The sequence below is a fragment of the Ailuropoda melanoleuca genome, chromosome 13 (genome assembly GCF_002007445.2).
Source record: "Ailuropoda melanoleuca isolate Jingjing chromosome 13, ASM200744v2, whole genome shotgun sequence".
NCBI lineage: Eukaryota > Metazoa > Chordata > Mammalia > Carnivora > Ursidae > Ailuropoda > Ailuropoda melanoleuca.
Genome location: NC_048230.1, coordinates 33,054,449 through 33,077,202, shown reverse-complemented (window position 1 = coordinate 33,077,202; position 22,754 = coordinate 33,054,449). Strand labels below are relative to the sequence as shown.

The following is a 22,754-nucleotide window of genomic DNA, read 5'->3' as shown; positions in this document are numbered from 1 at the left end:
GCCCCCCGGCCCTCCCCGGCTGCTGCCGCTCCCCGGCGGAGGCAAGAGGTGGTTGGGGGGACCATGGCTGACGTTTTCCCGGCCAACGACTCCACGGCGTCTCAGGACGTGGCCAACCGCTTCGCCCGCAAAGGGGCGCTGAGGCAGAAGAACGTGCATGAGGTGAAGGACCACAAATTCATCGCCCGCTTCTTCAAGCAGCCCACCTTCTGCAGCCACTGCACCGACTTCATCTGGTAGGTGCGCGCGGGCCGGGGCGCACGGCCGGGCGCCCGGACCCCCTCCCCTCGCGGCGACCGGGGCTGGGGTTCCTCTCTAGCCCGGGTTCACTTCGTCCTGGGGACCCTCGCTCGGACCCCTCGGTTCGGGCGCGCACACTCTGGGGCCGACTCACTCGGAACTTGGAGAGAACCGGCCAAGTCCGAACTCTCGCCCGGAACGACACGCGCGCTCCGGGGACACTCGCGGGCAGGATTCCCGGGGAAGTCGCCGCCAGGTCACACACCCCCTGCCGCAGGAGGGAGGTTGGCCCCGCGCTGTAGTGACACTGATCCCCTTCTGAGGGTCTAGTGTCCCCTCCGTCTCCCCGGCGCACCCGCCCTTCTGTACAGACAGGGGAGCCTCCGCTTGCTGGGTGTGAGCGAAGGAAGAGCGAAAAAGAGAATCCAAAAGGGCAGAGTTTCCCGGAGAAACACGCCCGGACTAACCGGGGAGCGGCGGCGAATGCGCCGCGCGGTCCAAGTTATTGGCGAGCCAGGCTGGGCGCCTTCGGGGGTGTGTGTCTTGTTTCCCAGCGGGCTTGCAATCCCCTGGAACCTTGGGTCCTTGCCTACTGTAGCTTGTATCTGCTGGGCACGGAAGACTGGACTTTCCTGGGTGAGCCCAGGGAGAGCGGAGAGGCAGCAAACTGTTGAAAGCTTGCAGTGGGGGAGGGGGAGTTAAAACGGAGCAGGCAAATGGCAGAAGGGCAGAGGGAGTCATTTAAAATAGACCCTGTCAACACGAGATTAGACCTGCAGCCCTGTTGATGGGGATAGAGGCCTTAGTTAAGAAAACTACTGTAAGGTGTTAGAGTCTGGGTACAGAGTTTACGTTGAACGCCGGTATTGTGGGCCCACGGGTTTGGGGGGTGGGGAGGACTGATAAAGGCATGGCCTTCAGGGGTCTCTGAACCCTTTGAAACTAGGCAGAACTGTATATACCTTTTTCTAGTGAGAGTCGGTGGCTTTTACTAACTCTCGAAAACTCGATGACACCCCTCCCCCGAAAAATACCCCCAAAGTTTAGAAAGCTGAACCCTTTAGAAAGGGAACCCCAGGTGCTCTAGTTTGAGCAGGGAGCAGTCCCCCCCCCCCCCNGGGGGCGGCCCCCCCCCCCCCATGTTGGCAGATACCTGACCTTTTTCTACCTTCTGTTCGTAAATGTAGGTAGGAACTGCCCAAGTCAGAGCTATGGCGGGGGTTCCTTAATTCCTGTCTCTCCTAGGTCAGGGGCTGCACTGGGGTGACAGTACCACTAACCCTCTGAATGGCATGTATCTTTTTGGGGCCCTAGGCAGAACTTAGGGATGGCTGTGTGAATCCATCAAACCCCGGGGGAAAAGCAACTCCAAGGGTGAAGTCCACAAATGTGGTAGTAAGATGCTTAATTTTTCTCTTATGGATGGCATCTGAATTCATCACACGTGGGGGAAATCAAGAGCCCCCCCTAATGTGCTAATGCCACCCGTAGAGGAAAATAAGCACCTTATTATCTGAATATCACATCTGGAGGAAATCACCTCTAACGGCCCCACAAATGTGCTAAGATGCTTTTCCTTTATGGATGGCTGTTAGAGTCTATCACCTGGGGAAAAGCACCTCTAAGGGAGAGTCCCACAAACACAGTGCTAATAAGGAGGTGCTTTTTCCTTTTTAGAAAACTCAAAAGTACTTTCATGAAAAGCAGAGCCTCTATGAATGACTTCCACTGTGTAAGTCAGCATATGAAGCAGTTGTGCCCAAAGTAACTGTAGATAAGGTGATCTAGAAAGTTCTTGGAGCATCAGGGCAAGAGGTTCTTGCAGCTCGTTAAGGGGACTTCTTCAGCCTCCCATACCGATTGTGCGATCCCATAACAAGGACCATTGAGACTGCTGACTACTTATGGGAAGTAGGTGAATTAGGAAAGGGACTGACAACATACATAACTAGGCTAGTTACTGTCTTTCCACTATCAGTTACTCTAAAGGATTAGCCCCTGGTGAACTGCTATGACACTTTAGGTCACCAGGTGTAATGTGAAGTGGAAAATAAAGGTCTCCCTGTCAGCCTCCTCCCAGAATAATTCCTATAACGCTTCTCTGCCTAACTAGAAACTACTTGAAAGTTCCAGGAAAATATTCACTAGGATTACCTAGCAGTGGTTTTAACTTCATTTGTCTTTCATTGTTTCTGTGGGTCCTTAATTTACAAGCTTGTTTTAAGTATTAAAATACTGATACTTTAAAACTATAAATGTTTGTGCTTAAGTATATTGGGGGAATAACTGAGTCATATATAAAGATCTATGAAGTGCTTTGTCAAAAATGCTATGTAAAGCAAGAGATTATCATTAAGAATTTTAATGCAGTTCATCGTAGTTGAAACAGTGTTTACAATTTAATGTCCATGGTAGGGCTCTCTGCTCAGGGTAAATCTAAAGTAATTTACAAGAAAATAGCCTCTGTTTGCTTTGAATGCTATTGATGGTCTAAAAAAAAAAATTAGATCATAACTTCAAATGCCACTGATAAAAATGGTATTTTGTGAAATCTGTCTCCTTTTAAACTAAAAATGTGGGGTGGTACAGTTTGGCAGTTTCTAGACACCTATCTTAAGTACGTTCATAACAAATAAAGCCCCTTTTTAGTTTAAGGAGAAAAAGGCTTTTCATTTTGTCTTCAGGGACAGATTTAAAGCACTTCCTTCAACCATAAAGTCTTTATTTGTTGAATATTATAGCCAACTCTGAATATCATAGTCCCAATCTTGTCTGGAAACTTAAGTATGGTTAACAAAGTGTAAACTGCAAAGAACCTTGAAACATTGAAATAATTCAGTGAGCCTTTGGGGGCCATACAGAGGTTTTTGTTTTTCCCCCAATGTTGAGTTTATTCAGTACTCTCTCTAGGCGTGTTTTTCCTATCAAATCATTTGTTTTCATGTACAAATTCTTAATTCTGTGGAATACTTTGTCTCATAACTGGCTTAAAATATGGTATACAACACAAAATATGTTAAGATACTTTGTTGTTTCTGTTTTTCAGGGGGTTTGGGAAACAAGGCTTCCAGTGCCAAGGTAAGCTGCCACGTTGGATTTTATTTTCAAGTACCACAAGAAATAAGCATTCCAAACAACGGTATTTCTAGTCATCTTTTCTTTGTGATAAAAAAAAAATTTAAGATATTTTCAAAATGAGGTCTGTAAATTTGGGCCGTTAAAAAAAAAAATCGTATCGCCTAGTAATCTGCATATGGAGCTGCCTTTTTCTCATTGAAGAAAAAAAAAAACCTTCCTGTAACTTTATTTTTTGCCAAGAACATTCTTGTCAGAAACTGCTGTCTTTGTGTGGGTGTTGAGGAAAAGAAATGGAATCACTTTGTATTCATGTGGCTTTTCTTGTTCTTGCTCGTTTTTGTTCTTTATCTCTTACCTATGTATTGGGTTGGACTCATTCATTGTAACTAATCTTAGGCCATGCATCATTCTGGTAATTTTGTTTTTGATTACGGATTATTGTTCAGAACAAAGTTAGCACATTTTAAAGTTCCCTAGACTAGAATGGGTTGCTCTGCTAGGAGGCACATGTTTCCGTGTTTCCTTTAGTGTGAATGTGACCTTTAATGTGTATATGTACTGCTCATTGCATCTGGAAAGAAATCCATTTATTTCCACCTTGAATCTGTAGTCCCATTTTACACACGTCAAGTATCTTTTTTTTTTTTTTTTTTTTTTTTTTTTTTAATACTCTCCCTTCTATTTGTTTAAACTTAATACTTTGTACCTTGTGAAGGCATCTCAGGCTCCTAGCCCACCTTCTAGCTCTCCTCACTATATTATGTTTGTTTAGTTCTGGTTACATTTCCCATCTGGGCATTGGTTTATTAGGGCAAGTGGGAAGTGTACATTCAACCTGGAAAATATTATCCTAACACCATTTAATAGTAAGGACATCAGGGAGACACTGTGTACTTATAACTCTAAAATTGTGCTAGTGAGTTAGCTTAACTTTTAAAGTTCTTCAAATTCATGAACTTGTTTCTTAATCTATTTTTCGGTGCAGGTCTTTTATGGTGTTAATATACTACCTTTATGATGTGCTTCAAATACCTATCGAATAAAAAAACAAATCACTGAGTTACATTGGGAAATCAAGGGGTATTCCTTTCAAGAATAAAGAGAACAGTGTGTTGTATCCCTTTTTATAAAAGATGAAAGGAAGGTGGAGCTGTTTACATTTCTTAGTTGTGGACCTGAACTTATATTAGGCAATGTTTGGGTCTCAGCTTGAAATTTCTTTAAATTTTTTTCTAGGAAGTTTAAATGTGGAAAGTGTGGTTCTGAGCTGCTGTGATTTGCATCTATTTGTTGTAATGTTTAGGTGGGAACCTATGGAAACACAAGAATACTTGAGAAAGGAGGGATTATTTAAACTTTTTTTTTTTTTTTTTTAAATAATAGTAAGACTTCAGGAAAAGTTGGCCCCTTTTAGACCTGCTTGTTGGTGTCAGTTTTGCTGAAATAAGAATGGCCATATTAGGCGCACAGGGGGGCTGCATGATTCTCCTCCCCAGACCGTATGGACTTTTTTTTAATTTTTATTTTATTTTATTTTATTTTTTTGAGTGGATTAGCAGGTTCTTATGTCAGCATAACTTCCATAAAGTAAAAAGTGAAATTCTATGCCCTTCTCTCTTCTCTCCCTCAGGGATAAGTTCTTTTGAAGATACCCATTCGTAGCTTTTAAGAGATCGAAGTTTTAAATCCTGCCGTTTGCCCACCCCCTGCAGTATATGGTGGATATCCTTCCCTGTTAAAACATTTGTCCTAACTTAGTGGTTGCGTGTGTGGGTGTATCAAACCTATTCATCCATTTCTCTAATTTCTTACTAGTCCAATGTTGCTATCAACAATATCCTTGGACGCTAGTATTTCTATAATGCCTAGAAGAACATGTGTACATCGTAAATTTTAATGAGTATAGCTACATGGCTCTCAAAATGTAACCATTTACATTTTCAGCATTAATGAGTGTCCCCCTTCCCTTTCAGTCTTACCAATATTAGAGAATACAGGTCTTTGACATCTTTGCTTTTGTAGGTGAAAGTCCCCCCCAGCTCCCCATCTTCATCTGGATAAGTTTGAACATATTTCAAACTTGTTTTAGCCATTTGTATTCTGTGAATTGCCTTTAATACTTGAAATGTAGTTCTTACAAACTGGACAAAATAGAGCAATGACTATGTACTTTATGCACTGTTCCTTGAAGGAAAAACCACAGGTCTCCTTATAGGAGTTTCTGTACTGCATCTACGGATCTTAATTCATAAACTGCAACCCGTTCGTCACATGCTGCTTGTCCCATTTTGTTTAGTATGTGTCCTCTATATTTGACTTCAAGTAGGCATATGCTAATTATCCTGTAACTTCAGGATGTTAGCTCAGGATGGTGCTTTTCAACTGCACAAACATACGGTTACCTAACACTTCCATTTGGCATTCTCAAAAGCACTAACATCTAGCCATTTTTAAGTTGGCTCCATGCCCAGCATGGATCCCAATGTGAGGCTTGAACCCCCAACTCTTGAGATCAAGACCTGGCTGAGACCAGGAGTTGCTCACTTAACCACATAGGCGCCCTTAACATCTGACCATTTTAGAATACGTTTAAGTTAGAATACACTTGTTTTCATGTTCTCCAACTTAAAATCTTGCCTGTTCTGTTAGTCCCATTCTTCAGGAGGCTATCTCCTCATCCTGTGCCTTTGGCAGCCTGCCCTCTGGAGATGGCAGCTGGGCTTACAACTTTTTCTCACCTGATGGAGGCAACTTCTAGCTCCCAGTATGTAGTATGTCACCTTGGCCCGTAGATACAATATCTGTAGCTGAGTATACTTTAGAGAGGCGGGTATGCTCCAAATGAGTCATCTCTCCATGTAAGATAGCTTTAACATTGTCATTATTTCACTTAGTCTTCCGGTTCTTAACATTGACTAAAGATGTGAGGTGTCACCCTTCAAAACTGGGTTTCTAATCTGTGTGATTTAGACAGCCTTTTACAACCACATAAAGATTTCCCCCCCCCACTTCCCTTCCCCAAGAAGCACTCTGAGTGGAAGCAGGAAATTTTTCTGAAGATCTGTTGGATTGTTGCCCCTTGCACTTCATGGACACTCTGCCCTTCTTTAGATTTCAGTCCCGGTGGACAGCCCTGAAAAAGTGTATATTACCTGGGCAGGTCACACAGGAGGATCCCACTGTGAACATTCGCTGCCTTAAATAGTAAAACCAGGGGCCTGTAAACACTGGGGAGAACAAAGAAGAGTGCAGAGTAGCTGGAGGAGCTGTGAAATAATCCTAAGATTCTTAGAGATGAAGATGAGCTTGTCCCTTTGTAGATCTGAAATACCCTTGATGACAGAATTGGCCTTTTGACTTTTTTTGTTTGTTTGGCTTCACATTCTCTTGGTTTGCTTGACTCAGTGCTGATTTCCTCCTGTGAGGCTAGCAGAGAGCTGGGCCTCCCCCCCCCACCCCCAGCAAGAAAGGTTTGTCTGACCTGGTCACTGATGATGTGGAGATTCAGACCTCGAAGGTTTGTCTCGAGTCGGTAGTCTCGTGCTCCGGCTTCTTCCCAGAGCTGTTGCCCTGGGACAGGAGAGGCCGTCCACCACGCTGCTCGAATGTTGTCTTCCTCTGGGGCAGTGGAGCCAAAATGGTCTCCTCTATTGCTTTCACCACTGGAAAAGGGATTGAACCAGCATGACCCCCCCCCCACACTTAAGAACGGCACACTTCTCAAATTTCAGTGATAAACAGGCTCCAAATGGGACCTGTTTCTTTGTGCCAAACGCTTACATCGCCAGATACATCTGATTGATCTGAGCATGTTTTTTTCTGCTTTTTCTATTCTTTAATGTCACAAATCAAAATGAACAACTAAGCCAGGATCTTTAAGATACCCTAAAGAGTGCATCAGAATCCATTCCCCCACCCCACCCCGCCCTGTGACCGGCTCTGAATGCTCAACACTGGGTGTTTGAGGGGTCTGCTGGGAATTGAATGCACATCTCTGGGGCGCCAAGATGCTCTGAATCCGTTCTGAACCCGGAGCCGTTTCTCTGCTAAGCACACACCAAACTGTACTTAACCTGTGACTCCAATTGAAGTGCTGTTTTTCAGCGGTTATGGGTTAAAAATCGGTTTCCCTTAGCCTCTGACGTTCCATTTTGAAGGCGTGTTCCAGGGTAGATCTTTCCATCAGCTCCCCTGAGAGGGATGGTGTTTCTTATCCCTTCTATAAGAAAGTTGATGTTTGGGAGAAGGAAGTTCCCCTGCCCTCCCCGTCTTGTCTTGGCTGTATAAGCAAAGGAATTCCAGAAAACCAGAGCGATTTAGGGGAGGATGACCTTTAACAGAGGGGATGGAGTTGGCAGCTTTTCACACAACGCTGTCTTGTTCTTACCATAGCTTATGTGATGCCTTATAGGATGCTGGGGGGGCCAAGCAGGGTGGATGCCAAGTGTCAGGAGATAGAAGAGGGGGCTGAGGTCTGAGTGAGTTGACTGCCTTTAACAGACTTGTCCTTATGTACTGGATCAGCCACTCCTCAATTCTTGGCAACAAGCTGATTTTTTTTTTTTTTTATAGTTGACACCAGGATTTTCTGTCTTCAGGCCTGGGTTCATCATCTCCGCACCCCATTTCTCATTGGTTACTCCTCAGGCTGGAAGCTGTGTTAACTATAGGTGAGCTCCTGGGATCATCAGTACGATTCCAGGAACACCGGTTCACAGAAAACTGTAATTTGAAATTCCGGCGGTTTTGTACCGAGGTCCGATCAAAGTATTTCCGTTTCAGAGATGAAATTGTTCAGGAATACCTGAAACAGAAGTGGGGTAGAGAGGGGCAGTTGGAACTGCTTTTCTTTCCAATACTTCCTTCCTCCACAAAAGTGCATGAATACTTCGTAGAAGCAGGGACACACGGACAGACCTGTCGGTATTCCCACTTGGTGCTGTATCCTTGTTCGGAAACCATCCCTGATGAATGGCTTTCCGAATTGCTACTTTCACTTTGTGCTAAGCGCAAGCCTTCTGTTTTACTCCCCACCCCCGCCGCCCCGAATTGGATGCGGTGGCCTATGGAGTGGCTCTTCCTCCTCCCAGGCGGTAGAAACCCTAATATTTATTTTTGTAGGTGAATCTGACATTGGAGTTTCAGCTTTGAATTTATGATGAAATGACTTCCCTGAGTGTTTCACTCTCCTAGGTAATGTTATTCAGACTTAAGTTTTTTTTTTTAAACATTTTTTTTTAATTTTTAATTTATTTATTTGACAGAGATAGAGACAGCCAGCAAGAGAGGGAACACAAGCAGGGGGAGTGGGAGAGGAAGAAGCAGGCTCCTAGTGGAGGAGCCTGATGTGGGACTCGATCCCATAACGCCGGGATCACGCCCTGAGCCGAAGGCAGACGCTTAACCGCTGTGCCACCCAGGCGCCCCCAGACTTAAGTTTTTAAGCCCATGAACGCTTAGCTTGCTCATTTGTTTTCCATCAAAGTATTATTTTCAAAATAGGGAGACTCTGCTATGAATGCTCTCAGGATGAAGTCCAGCTCCTCAGCAGGACATTTCAAATTCAAGTCTGTTTTGCTTTTTCAGACTCACCCAAGGATGCTTTCCTTCTCTCCACCCANGCTTTCCTTCCCTCCCCCCCCCAGTCATGGCAAATAAGTTGCAGTTTCCCAGAAAGTGTCCTGTCCCCCCCCCCCCCCAGTAACACCTCTTTCTCCTGTGAGTCTTAGCCTGAAGTTTAGTTCAGACCTTTTCCATCCTCCTTACTGTTCTGGATGCTCTCCCTATTCTAGGACGCTTCACCCTGCATCGTTTGTCTCCTCTGCTAGCCTTGAAAACAAGGAGTGAGTCTTATTTCTGTCTCCTGGGTTTAATGCAGTGCCTGGCACTTGGTAGACGCTATATAAATATTTGTTGGGTGTGTGATTATATAAAAGGAGAGATATGATATGAATGTCCATAACCAGAAGGATCGGTAACTTCTGCCTGCATACCATTTTTTAAATCTAGTTTATAGTTCCTAGTTATGTCAACTAGGATAGATCTTTAGGTGACTTAAAAAGTATTTTCCAAAGCTAAGCATGTCTATTCAAAATAGAGAACAGAAAATGCTAATTTGTATCTATAAGTTCTATGCAATGCTAAACCTAATAGGAATAAACCACTTAATGTGCCTCCTGTCTTTAGAGAAGTATCTAGAAATCCAAAATGAATCTTATTGCCACAAATAAAACAAGAGCCAGTTATGGACCACAGCCGGGGTGGGGGGAAAGGTCTTGGTACAGGGTGAAAAATCCTATACCAGCTCCACTACACGTATTTGGTACAGTCCTTTAAATGTTCTCTTGTACTTCGAGATGGCAAATAGCTGAAACCAGCCTGTCATGCTCCAGAAGGAGTTGTAGCTCAACTTCATTGATTCTGATAAATATATATATATATTTTTAAATATTTTATTTGACAGAGATAGCCAGCAAGAGAGGGAACACAAGCAGGGGAGTGGGAAAGGAAGAAGCAGGCTCACAGCGGAGGAGCCTGATGTGGGGCTCGATCCCAGAACGCCAGGATCATGCCCTGAGCCGAAGGCTTAACGACTGTGCCACCCAGGCGCCACCGATTGTTATTTTTAAACTTCGTGTACCTGCAAGGTTTCTGTGCCTTGATGTGAGAAGGGCCAGATGAGCGTGGCCACAGAAGCACCCGAGAGGAGCTGTTAGAACTGAATAAGTCCCTTTAAAGATCTCCGTCCTGTGAGGGGGAAGAGGAACGGTGACAGTGGTGAGGTGCTGGACACGTAGGAGTGCTCACTCTCTGCACGCTTTCCTCCCCGGCACGTCCCGCAAAGTGCAGAGCTTCTCCCCTCCTTAGAAATGAGTGCTGAGAAACCTACCAGGCTAGCAGGGTGGAGCAGGGCTTCCCATTCAAACAGTTCTGCAGAAAACATTTTTCAGAGCCAAATGGAAACTTCTTCAGTACTTACAAAGCCTGGATTTATATTAGAGGAAAGAATGATGCCATGAAGGGAAACGTGGAAACATTTCTTGGTGACAGAATTAAGGCTTTGCTGTCCTCCTGTCAGAATTTCCATGACAAACCCTTTATTTCAGGTCTTGTTTTCTACTAAACTGTGAAACCTTAGGTTAGACTTTCAGGCTGAGATGTGAACACTCCAGGATTGGTATGGTATTCAGTCAAATCTAGATGAAATTACTGTAGCTACATTAAAGCCCTTTATTAAATTATACAAAGGGGAAAATGGCTTCTGGAAATAGATTTCTATCAAAAATGTAATGGAGGGGAACGATTTGATTAATTGTTAGCACAAGATCAGAATTACGAACGGGTTCACAAAGAAAGATTAGCATGAGGGCAGTTAATCTTCAGTGCCTTCACTTGGCTGTGTTTCTCCACCCCTCCCCAGCCCCCCAACAGCTATACCTCTTTAGTTTTGGCATTTTGGGAAATACAGGATCCATCTGTATTATCTGGGGTGACTCCAATAGGTAGGACACGAGGGTAGAAATATGGGACATGAAATTGTGTTATAAATTTTAGATACAACTTGGACAAACTTATATGAGAAATGGGGTAAGAGGAGAGTCTGGTTAACGGCTAAATTGAGCAAAAAGCTTTCCTGGGTACGATTCAACTATGGTTTCACCAACAGAATAACTGGCACTTTTGACTCTTAATGGTATGTACAGAAGTTCATGCACAGTAGTCCATGATGTGGACTTCCCTGCACTTGAAATGGTCACCCATGTAGTGCTTACTCTTAGGCACTGTTCTGAGCACTTTTCATTAATCCCTTTGATCATCACAATTTTGAAAAGGTAAGCAGTATTGCCCCCATTTTATAGACTGGGAAACAAACATTGAGGCATAGAAGTGTAAAACTTGTCCAGGGTCACAAAACGGTGGAGCTGGGCTTCAAACCCAGGCAGTATGGGTCCAGATTCCATGCTGTGAACCCAAGTGTTCTGCTTCATGGTTCCTTCTGTTCGTTAGGCTTTGGCCACTAACTTGACTGTGGAGGTGTGGAAGAATGAAGAGTCGTTCAGCTCTGTAACATTGCATACTGCTCGTAGTGGGAGATAATGCCGGATGTGTAGACCTGTTCCGTATATCGTGCCAGGCACCGTGGGGCATGGGTCAGAGCCCCTGGCATCAGAGCAGAGGGAAACCCTGGATGAAGAAAAATGTGTAATAGAATTCCGAATGAGATCGGGATTGTTGAAGTCCCCGTGGGGGTGGGGAGAGGTTTTCTGGGCTCATTAGGAAGTAGCTTTCCATTTGGGCTTTGTAGGGCACAGAGAATTTCCTTTGAAGAGATGGTAAGGTTTTCTAAAGGGAGGGAAATAACTGGAGCAAAAGGAGAGGAGGGGGGTGAAAGGGACTTGCAAGTTCAAGGAGCAGCACAGACCAGGATGGGGGGAGAAGGCATACTATTCCAGATGTTGTCAGTGCCAATCCCCAGCAGAAAAGCAGCTTCCACAAATGTGTATAGAACTACGTGCTTTTCCCCACATACTGCTTCTCGGCCAGCACAGGATTTCGTATCTTTTTACATGGTTCCTGGTTTGCAGAAGGTGGCAGTTACTGGAGGTTAAAGCATTGTATCTCCATGTGAAAGATACATTGTATTGGAGCTTAGAAAACAGCTTATTTTAGAAAGTGCATGGCTTTGACACTATTACAAGGGTCTCTTATGAAGCTGATGCCATATGACAGCATCCTGTTGGAGGTCCAGAGTGTTACGGTATGGAAGTTATAAGACCAGAGGTGAGATACAGAGATTAGGTTTGCTCATACATATTAATAAGGGGAATGAGAACTAGCCTATTAAAATCAGTTCTAAAAACTGCGTACTGATTGTCAGAACTTATGGCTCATCAGTGGTTTTGCCTTCTCCATGGTGCTAAACTTGGGAGAATGTTCTATACCTTTGTGGAGGAAGGCAGAGGGCTGCTGCAGAGCACGGCCGTTTGCAACAGAAGATGGATTTTCATGTGGGTTCAGATCTGCAAAAGAAAAACTCCTGTACTATGCTGGCCTGTGCTTACAAGGTGCTACCTCCCTGTGGGGAGCTGGCATCGCTGTTCTTCTGCTCTGGAGGAGCAGACACGGGGCAGAGAGAAGTCAGGTAGTTGGTCCATGGTCTGGTGCCCTTGAGACCAGGCAGCTTTAGTAAATATCTGTACTTAATGGGCAGTAGTTGTTTCCTATCTGACGCTATACAGATAAGTAGCCAATCCCTTTTACTTCTCTTTTCATTCGTTCTTCCTTTCCTTAGATTATCTAATAAAGTATGATTTGTGATGCCATTTGTTGTAATTGGAATAAAACTCATCGATTCAAGAAAGCTAGGCATGTGCTCGTAAAGGCCTTTGTTTCCGTTTGGATCTGTCTTGAAATTAAGAGGCAGTAAATGAGCTTAATGTGTTTTCCTTTTGAATGAGTGCATGCAACTGTAATTCTTAAAATATGAAAATGGGAGATTACGCAAAAAATCTTAGATACTGTAGCTTGATTCTGAACTAACGTAGAGAATAATTCAAATCCTACTTTTATCTTATTCTGACGTGTTTTTCTTTGGCGAGCTTGTAATCATAAGCTGTGCGCGGATATTTAACCTTTAATAGGTGGATTACGAAACAGTGATCATGTTATGACTCATTCGCCTGATTTCGAAATCTTAATAAATCTTTTTCACAAGCTGAGTTTGATCATTAAGTTGACTTTTGTTTAGTTCATTAGTTTCTTCAATCTGAATGACTCATTAAGATGGAAAACCTCATTCTTCTTAAATTTTCTCTCTACCACATGCGTGCCTTTAAAAATCCAGTGAACATTAAGCAGTTCAGAAGCATGCAGGACTGTTTCTTATTTAGGTCTAAATGCAAGTTTAGGGATAAGAGTTGAGATGCATAGTCTAGTTTCCCTTTTTGCTTAATTGTACCATCAAGCACTATAGCACCTGCTGGTATCGAGCAGAGTCTGTACTCATGTGATGCAAATTAACTGGCAAAGTTGCATTTTATAAAGATTGAGTAGGAGCTGGGGTAGTTGGTATGATTAAGACTTGCTGTAGTGGTCTAAAGGGAGTCTAATAAAATGTGGTGGAAGAATAAGTAAGATGAAAGGTGAAGGGCTAGAGCAGGGGGTAACTCATTGGATGAGGTTTTGGGTTTATTAAACTTTGTATTATACATCTCATTGTATTAATGCTTTCTAGGACGTAAAGCACAAACTCAGGAAAAATAAAGTGTTCATAATAGTAACTTGAATACGATTGTGAATAAGGTGCTTTTGGCTGACTCTCTTTGGTAGAGAACTAATGAAGACCCGAGTTTAATCTCAAATTTGAAACACATTGTTATCTTTTGGTCCTTGTTGGTCTTTTCTTTGTATCCCTTTTATGTTAAATTAGATATTTTGTATATTTTGTCCTAACAGCCTGCGACTATGTGGAGATTTTCTTGGGATATTTAAACTTATTTGAAATGGTGGAACGTATTCATGTGAGATGGGCAAAACTTCTGGTCACTGAGCGAGAACCTGGACAGCTCTTACAAAGCATTGGATTTGATATTGCTTAAGTTACGTGTTCTTAGATGATAAAAACATGCTTGTGTTTAAATGTGCGTTAATAATCTGAATTAATATACATCTAAATCCTCCCCTTTCTTGTCCTCCTTGGTGAATTATGTAGTCACAGGATCGGGAAGAGCCACGTTCTTGGAATTTTACTATTTTTAAGTAATCTCTACACCCAACGTGGGGTTCAAACTTACAACCCCAAGATCGAGTTGCACATTCCACCAACAGAGCCCGCCAGGCACCCCATGTTTTTAGAATTCTAAAGCAAGAAAGGACTGTGGAGACTATGTAGTTGAGGTCCTTGAATTTATAGCTGTGGGGTTGCCAGCAGAGTTCAAGAGACTTGATGTGTCAACCAAAATCTCTAGCTCCGGTTCCCGTCCAGTGTTATCTGCCTGCTGGTCTGTAGCTCATAAACCTTTGTACTTGCAGTGTTAATTCTTAGGTGCTGGTGCCAGTAAGTATAGGTACTCATGCAATAATCTCTGGTTAAAGAAAAGACACCAGGAACCTGCAAACAAAGTAAGCACTTGATTCCTTTTATTTGAAAAATGGCTGTGTCTTCTAGAGATGAATATGCATCTTGCTCTGAAGTCTAGGAGTTTTGTTAAGGATCATGTCTTTATCTCTTATAGTGTAGACGACCGGTCTGGTAATGACCTTGAATTTGTGTCTAATGGGAATCTGTCAGCAAGGGAGAGAACTACATCAAATGACAAACATTTCTTTGACTCTTGTCTTTCCAATTTTAACTCTTGATTCTTTGGGAGCAGGCTACGTTCCTATGTTTCTTAGTCTATTAATCTTATACTGAGATACTACACCAGAGCTGATTTTTGCATTTTATATATTACCTGAAATATATGCACACAAATCAGTTAGTAGCTAGTTAATCTGCAAATGCACGTCTTTTTAGTAGCCCCCTAAACAAGATATGAAGAGTGACTAAATGTAACCAACGAGTTTACTTGGTTTTGCCTTCTGTAGTAAAAGTAACTCCACTCTTGGGGTGCCTGGGTGCCTCAGTTGGTTAAGCATCTGCCTTGGGCTTGAGTCATGATCCCAGGGTCCTGGGATCGAGCCCCGTGTTGGGCTCCCCGCATCAGGCTCCCCTTGTACACACTCTCTATCAAATAAAAACTTTTAAAAAATGTTAATTAAGAAAATAAAAAGTAACTCTGCCCTTAAAATTTATTTCTGGACAGTAGTACAGCCAAATACAGAAGTCATACCTTTGTTTCATGGTTTCAGTGGTGTTGATTTGAGGTTTCGACCTTGGAAATACAGATATGGTAATAGAAACAGAAAATACACAAAATGACAGCTCTGATGACATGTTTATGCATACCTTTCTCAAAATTTATTTTCTATCTAAATCCAAATAAGTCTTGTAATTTTTCCTTGGAAAATTTTTCTTCATGTCCTAGATTTCTAAACTCCTTTAAAAATGAGCCCAGAATGGGACGCCTGGGTGGCTCAGTCATTAAGTGTCTGCCTTCGGCTCGGGTCATGATCGGGATCGAGTCCTGCGTCCCTGGGTCGGGCTGCCTGATCAGCGGGAGGCCTGTGTCTCCCTCTCCCACTCCCCCTGCTTGTGTTCCCTCTCGCTGTCTCTGTCAAATAAAATCTTAAAAACAAAACAAAACACAAACCAGAATGATGGCTCTTTCCTCTTGGTGAATTTCCCTGCAATGTTCTTGGACATCTTTATTGCTCTGAGTCTTTGAGCCATGTTCAAAATTAGGAAATTTTGAGTGGGGGGAAAAAAATCACTGCTGACTTGATGAGTATGAATAATTTTGAAAAAAAAATTTTTTTTTAAGATTTATTTATTTGACAGCCAGCGAGAGAGGGAACACAGGCAGAGTGGGAGTGGAAGAAGCAGGCTCCCAGTGAAGGAGCCTGATGTGGGGCTCGATCCCAGGACTCTGGGATCACGCCCTGAGCTGAAGGCAGGCTCTTAACGACCGAGCCACCCAGGTCCCCCAATTTTGAGGATTTTTGATAGGACTTCAGTGTTGAGGGCAGGAAGCTTCGATGCCCCGTTCATGACTGCTCCTTTGTGCCTACCGTATGGAGGTTACTGCCTGCTTTGGATTATAGCCTGCCTTTTCAAATAATTCTGTTCGGTTTTCTTGGGGGGGGGGACGTTTGAATCTAGGGTGGGGCAGTGAGTGGGGGGATGTTACTGAGACACTCAGCCACATCTCTGCAGAGGATTAAAATGTCCCTGGCTCTAACTGGGGTTCTTTCTTATCAAGCTCCTTAAACCTTTGGAAGAAATGGGTGGTGGTTTTTTTTTTTTTTCTTTCCCTTCAAACTGTTGTTTTGAACTTATTTTACATCTAGGAAAGGTGAAAAAATGATACAGGGGGTTTCCATAGATCTCTCCCTGGCTTGTCTCAGTGTTACCATTTTACGTATGTTTCCCTTACAATGTATCTGGGAGTAGTACATGGATCTTTGGACCTGTGGAACTTCCCATGGCCAGATTTTCCACTGGTCCTGATGCTCATTGTTCAGCTTACCACCTTCCTCTATTTTCAGCAAAATGGCATCTGGGTACAGAGGTTTAATTGGACTCAGGTTCAGTCTGGGTCATGGTTTAAGGTGCCATTTTAACCATGTGCGTGTGAGTCACATGTATATTAACGTGGAAGGAACACCAGTGTTTTTTCCTATCAAAGTATCCCAAATTGAAGACCATTAATGTAGTCAAATTGGTTTGTTACATCTTGCAGTATACAGCGTGGAAACACCTGCATGCTACATGTGGGAAACTAGGTGGCCAAGTCTTTCCACACGTATGGTGTTCATTCTACCTCTATGCAAATTTCGGTTTTTACCAAGTACTGTGGGTGAGAGGTGTGTGTGCGTGTGGGCGTCTATTGATGGCGGTGGAAAGAATTGCTAATTGTTAAATAGCTATTTACCTGTCTGAGCCTCACCCACGGTTCTTGTTCTACTTGGTCTTAATTTCCAACACAAGATCGAAATTGGGACTTCAGAGTTATTTTTGTACCCTGGAACATCAGGGGGCAGAGAATAAACACGTGAGAGGGGAGTTTGGTGTGTTCCTATTTGAAGCAGCAGGTGGTCATCTACTCTTGGACCTGCTGTGTACAGAAGCACTTAGCTGTTGGTATGGAAGAGGGTTTTCATAGGAATTAGAGGGACTCTTCACTCAGGAATTTAAAATTTAACTAGGTAAGGGCACCTGGGTGGCTCAGTCAGTTAAGCATCTGCCTTCAGCTCAGGTCATGACCTCAGGGTCCTGGGATTGAGCCCCAAGTTGGGCTCCCTGCTCAGTGGGGAGTCTGCCTGTCCCTCTCCCTCTCCTCCTGCCCCCATCGTGTGTTCCCTGTCCCTCAAGATCTTTAAAAAAATATATATAACTAGATAAGTGTGATTTAGATGCATAGAGATCTAAAGGATACTTTTTGGAAAAAAAATCACATAAGTACAAAAAAGTCAGAGGGAGTGCTGGACTGGAAAATAGGTGATCTTGGTTTGAATCGAGCTTAGGCTCCTGTCCTCTTCATAATAAGGGAGTTGGCCTCTCCAAGGGGTAGCAAATATGTGGCATTCTTGCGGGGGCTATGGCAGAGAACACTAATCATGATCTTCTTTGAACTTCAGAATCCTCAAACCTGTACTTGAAGTAGCCTTAAATATCAGTTGATTGGAATTGACATGGAAGACCAGCAAAACTGGTCATCCTGAGGCTGGCTACTTTCTGGGCACCCCCCCCCCAGCTATTGATCTCTTGAGGATAAGGAAGATGGGAGTGCTGCTTGCTGCTCAGTGTTTGTTTCTGCCTTTTAATTCTTCCATACAAGGACAGCATCTTTGAAAAATAATCGTATAGCACTGAATTTAAAAAAAACACCGTTGACATGTTGAAAGTTTCATGCAAACCAATCCTTGGTTGCTGGGAATTAGTCTTAAGCAGGAATGGAGTTGATTTAAGATGAGGGGGAAAAACTCCATTCATGCCTTGATGCTGTTTTTATTAGCAGCATGTAAAATGTTGGATTTTTCTGACTTCGGATGGGACGAAACTGACAATTTTTACTGTTCAATTTATGTGAATGTCTTAGAGCTGGAATCTGGTATTTGAATTGTTTGTGGTCTTTTACAGAGTTCTTTGGCCCCAGTAATCGCTCTGGAGTCCCCCTTTCTCCTAATCTGTAGAGGAAATAATACTAGCACACCTTTGTTTTTGACTTTGTGGGAAGCATGATGAAGACTGAAGTAATGGGACCCTAATCTGAGCAGTGCTTGGCGGTAGTAGGAGTACAATGCTCTGTTGAGAAACGCATCAGAGAGGAAATCAGGTTGGAAGCAGTGAATCAGGATGCAATGTTTCTGAAAGTGAATGGAGTTAAGGGAGAGGAGAAAAGCCCTATGGGGTGGGTAGTTGTGACTTCTTTTTTTTTTTTTTTTGAAAGCTTGCTTACAATCCTTTGAGCTAGACAGAACCCTAGGATTACTTTGAGTTTATAAGACTGCATGCTTTTGCATGCACAAATCCTATTTGTGCAAATTTGACCTTTAAAATAATCTCCATTACTGTCTCCTTATCCCTCTCCTCCTTGCCTCCTTTTTTAAAAAAGCTGGCCTTTTGTATGAAGCATTCGGTTTTATGGTTGATGCTGAGGCCTGAGGACTCCCATCTGTGGTTGGCTACTGTAAATCTCGAGTATAGATCTAGTATGTGTTATCTAGCAGGCACTGTGCTAACTGCTGGAAATGACAGTAGCTAAAATCGATTGTCTATGGCCTTTGTGCGTGGCTGGGTGTTAAGCACGTCACATAGCTGTCTTACTTAAATCTTCATATCGAAATGAGGACAGGTTATTTTATGGATGAGGTGCAGAGGTTGTGTTGCCTGAATTCTACGACCAAGTGACTGGGTTAGGTTAGTATTTGAATATAGATCGTGATTACGGATTCACTTTTTTATCAAACATGGATTTTTATGAACCTTCATCCAAAAGTGGCTTTAGAAAGGTAAATTCTTCATGGATTCATATATTTTTAAAATTTTTTTTTTTTTTTTTTACAACTTGGATCCAGATGTTGTCCCCCCAACCCCCATCACTCATATTAAAATGTAGAAAATCTATTTGTAAGAATGTGCTCTTTAATTTCCTGTCCTATATTCTGGTGGGAGAGGAGGGTATAAAACAAGTGCAGTCAAGCCTGGCAGACATTAAATTGAGGTTTCAAAGATACATGGAATGAGTTTATATTTGATAAAAGATTAATTCAATCCTACCATTTTACTTTCTAGGAGTGTCCTCTTTTCTGTTCTTACCCGAGGTAGGGAAACCTTGTAATTAGGTTTGCTGTAATGCCTGCTCTGCCCATCTTTTTGAACTGTTGAGATCAATTATGTTGAACTTACCCAGAGTCGGATGCGATCTGGCCATCACAAACTTGGCTTCTCTTAGAATTGGCAGTGGTGTGTGTGTGTGTGTGTGTGTGTGTGTGTGTGTGTGTGTGTGTGTGTATGTATGTATGTGTGTTCACCAGATTTCCTATTTTGGGTTTCTATTTGATAGGGCTCTAATTTATCAGTATCTGTGAATTCTTGATATTCTAAAGTTTGATAAAGGAGAGGTTTGCTGAGAGTGATGTGATACCTTTGTTTTACTTTTGATAATCAGCTTATTTAAAAAGATGCCTAGATTTTTTTTTTCATTTTGTACTTCCATAACTTCTAAACATTTGAAACCAGCTCTGTAAACGTCTGTCCTTCATCCATAGGACTTAATTCTTTATTACAGTTCCTTTCTACTCTATCCTTAGATCTTTCTCGTTTTATGTAGTTAGCTTTTATTTGAACATTAATACAAGTTTGCAGGAGAATTTCATAAAATGAGGTTAAAAAAATTTTAGGTTATGATCTAGTCAATGGAGATATCTATATGGATATAGATACAGATACATATGTGTGTGTATATATAACATTGCTTTATCTGCCAGGCACGTCTAATGCTGGAGATATAAATAAGCTATAAAGTGAGACCATCTCTGCTGTAATCCCTCTAGTAATGGACCCAGCCACTAATCCAGTAGTCACGTGGACAAATGACTATAGACTGCTTATGGAATTATAAAGGAAAGGCATAAGGACTCTGCCAGTGGATAAAAGGGGGCCTAACTTGGGCTGAGGGGTCAGGAAAATCTCACCTAAGGAATGAGCTTTTAAGGATGAAAAGGAGTTAAGAGATAAGGGAAGGGCTTTCTGGGCAAAGCAACCAGCATGTACAAGGAAGGGAGCACTGTGTTCTGGGAACCCGAAGCAGCCCTCAGTTACTGGAGTTTTTAAAGCAAATCTAACAATCTGTGTTAACCTTTTAGTTATGACTGTAAAATCATAAAACACGCATTTAATATTGCATATCGGCAGTAATGCACTCTTTTTGTTAGAGCAGTCACGAGTCATGACCATAGCTGCATAGCTATGGCAATTCCAAGAAAAACCTTATGAAGCCAAAATACTCATTATGTTTCATGAAAATGGCTCGAATGATCAGTAAAGGGAACATTGATGCTGTTTTCTAACCTCCACTTACTTTATGGGTTTAGTTGGTGAATCCTTTTTTTAAATTGAGGTATAGTTGACATACAAAGTTAGTTTCAGGTGTACAATATAGTGAATTGACCATCCTGTACGTGATGTAATGCTATGGTAAGTGTAGTCCTCATCTGTCCCCATACAACCTTATTACAATAGTGACTTTATTTCCTGTGCTGTACTTTTCACCCCCAAGACTTTAGAGTCTCCTGCTGTACGGACTGAACTAGCTGAGCTCATCCCCGAGACTTAAACCTCGAAGTTTGTACCTCTTAGTACTCTTCACCTATTTTGCCCATCCGCCCCACCCTCTGGAGTGTTCTGAGTGAGGGTGCAGAGTGACAGAAAGTTGGAGAGGTTGGCAGGGGCCACCTTGCGGGTCTTGAATAGAAATCTTTAACCCATTCTTTTGGCCTAGCCCCCATGAGGATCTTTCACAGAGCTTTAAGGAAGAAGGTAGCCTGATCAGAATTTCTTTGGAAAGGATCACACCTATCATATAGAGAACTAACTAGAAGTGGGCAAGAGTCGATGGGGCAGCCCAACGGGAGGCCGGTCCTCATTCTGGTAAGAGATTTCCTACAACTGGAGAGCTGGTAGAGAGATGTTTACAAATCCAGGGTCTACATAGGTGAAATCAGCTGGACCTGGCAATGAATTGGCAGTAGGAGGGGATGGACAGGTGTCAAAGTTCAGAAGAGTGAAGGTGTCTCTCAGTAGTGTGTAGCAAGTGAGAAGACCAGGCTTGGGGGGAAAAGCACAGGATTTTTGAACCTGTTGAAATAGGTGCCTTAGAGGTCTCCAAAAGGGCTGAAGGTGAATGTTAGGAAGTCCTCTGGATTCAGGCACTGAAACTGAGAGGGGTGGCCAGAGCTGGTGAGCAAGTGTGAGTCATCTGCTTATAGGTAGAATTGAATGATGTGGCAAGGATTAGTGTGTCTGGGAGGGAGGGCCAATGCAGTCAGCACAGCAGAACCCTGACATCCACTGGCTGTGTAGATGAGAATGAGCATGCTAGAGAGGGGAAGGGGCAGTCAGTGAGGCAGGAAGAAAACCAGGGGCTCTGGTATAGGAAAGCCAAGGGAAGAAGGGGATCCGTTGGTGTAGGCAGGGTGAAATTTACAGATGGGAGCTGTGTGGATGGGATGTCAGGGGTGGAGCTTTATTGTCATGGGGCAAAGAGTAAAGGACATGGGGACAACTCTCTGAGCAGTAATTCCCTGGATAGTTACTGAGGTTGGTTCAGCTACACACATCCTATTTACCCACAGTAGTTCTGTTTTTCCATGAATTGTCTTTGAGGGTATGGCTCCCTGGCAAGGTCCATGTCTTACAACCAACCAGGCTGAAAATGTTATCCTTTCATTCCTTAGAACCCTCAGCAAATGGAATTCTTTAAACAGTTTTAGGCATTCAATACTCTGTCTTTACCAAGCTCATCTTGACTCCTCCTCTCTGCTTCTCTCTTGGGTATTAATACAGAAGGGAACAGCTGAAATAAGCTGTTCTCAGCTAATCAAGGGAGGTACATACCCCAGTCACAGCCCCTCTGCCTTTACTCAGCCAGGACATTTGTATATATCCATAAATGGACTTTTTTCTACAGCTGTAATATCTATTCATCCTATCAGCAGAGATAAAACGGGATCAGTAGGCAAGCAAGCATTTGTCAGTGTTTGAGAGATTTTAAGCTATGATATTCTATTAAAGACTTCATTTTCAAGTGTTTTGTTAAGAGGGCCTCAGCATGATCTCAGGAAGAGGTATTTGGAAGGTCATGTGCTCAAGAATGAACTAGATTATAAGATGGACTTTAAAACAGCAACAGCAAAAAGGATTTTGGACTCCTGTCTGTGGATGAGGCTGGTGGCAGTAGGATTAATGGGTTCAGGCTCTGGGAATCCTGGTAGGAATGAAGAAGGCACATGCTTTCACTCTGTCTACTCCTAGACTGTTTATTCTCTCTTCCTAAGAATTCTGTCTGTTAGTACTCCATATTTTTAACCCTGGAGCAATTCCATAAATGAGCAAGGGGCATGTCTAGGATGCCGCTGGTACAGACTGCCCTGAAGATAAGTTTTAGCCGGTGCTTCTGGAGAAATTTGTAGAAATGGAGTGTCAAATAATTTAGGATCTTAGCTCCCTGGTTCTTGGACTCATGTTATCAGGAAAGGAAGGATTGGGTGTGTGGTGGTCTTCGATGTGAATTCTAAGAAACTGGTCTTGGTCTTTCAGGTGGAAAGACCATACC

General features: G+C 42.9%; 1 protein-coding gene across 1 annotated transcript in view; it reads left to right on the top strand.

Moving 5' to 3' along the window:
- Nucleotides 1-63: 63 nt before the first annotated feature.
- The window catches only part of PRKCA (protein kinase C alpha), a 406,370-nt gene continuing 383,679 nt past the window's right edge, over nt 64-22,754 (top strand). The window contains exons 1-2 of the mRNA XM_002921719.4: nt 64-236; nt 3,287-3,318. Coding sequence (XP_002921765.3) covers nt 64-236; nt 3,287-3,318 — 205 coding nt within the window. The remainder of the gene's footprint in view (nt 237-3,286; nt 3,319-22,754) is intronic.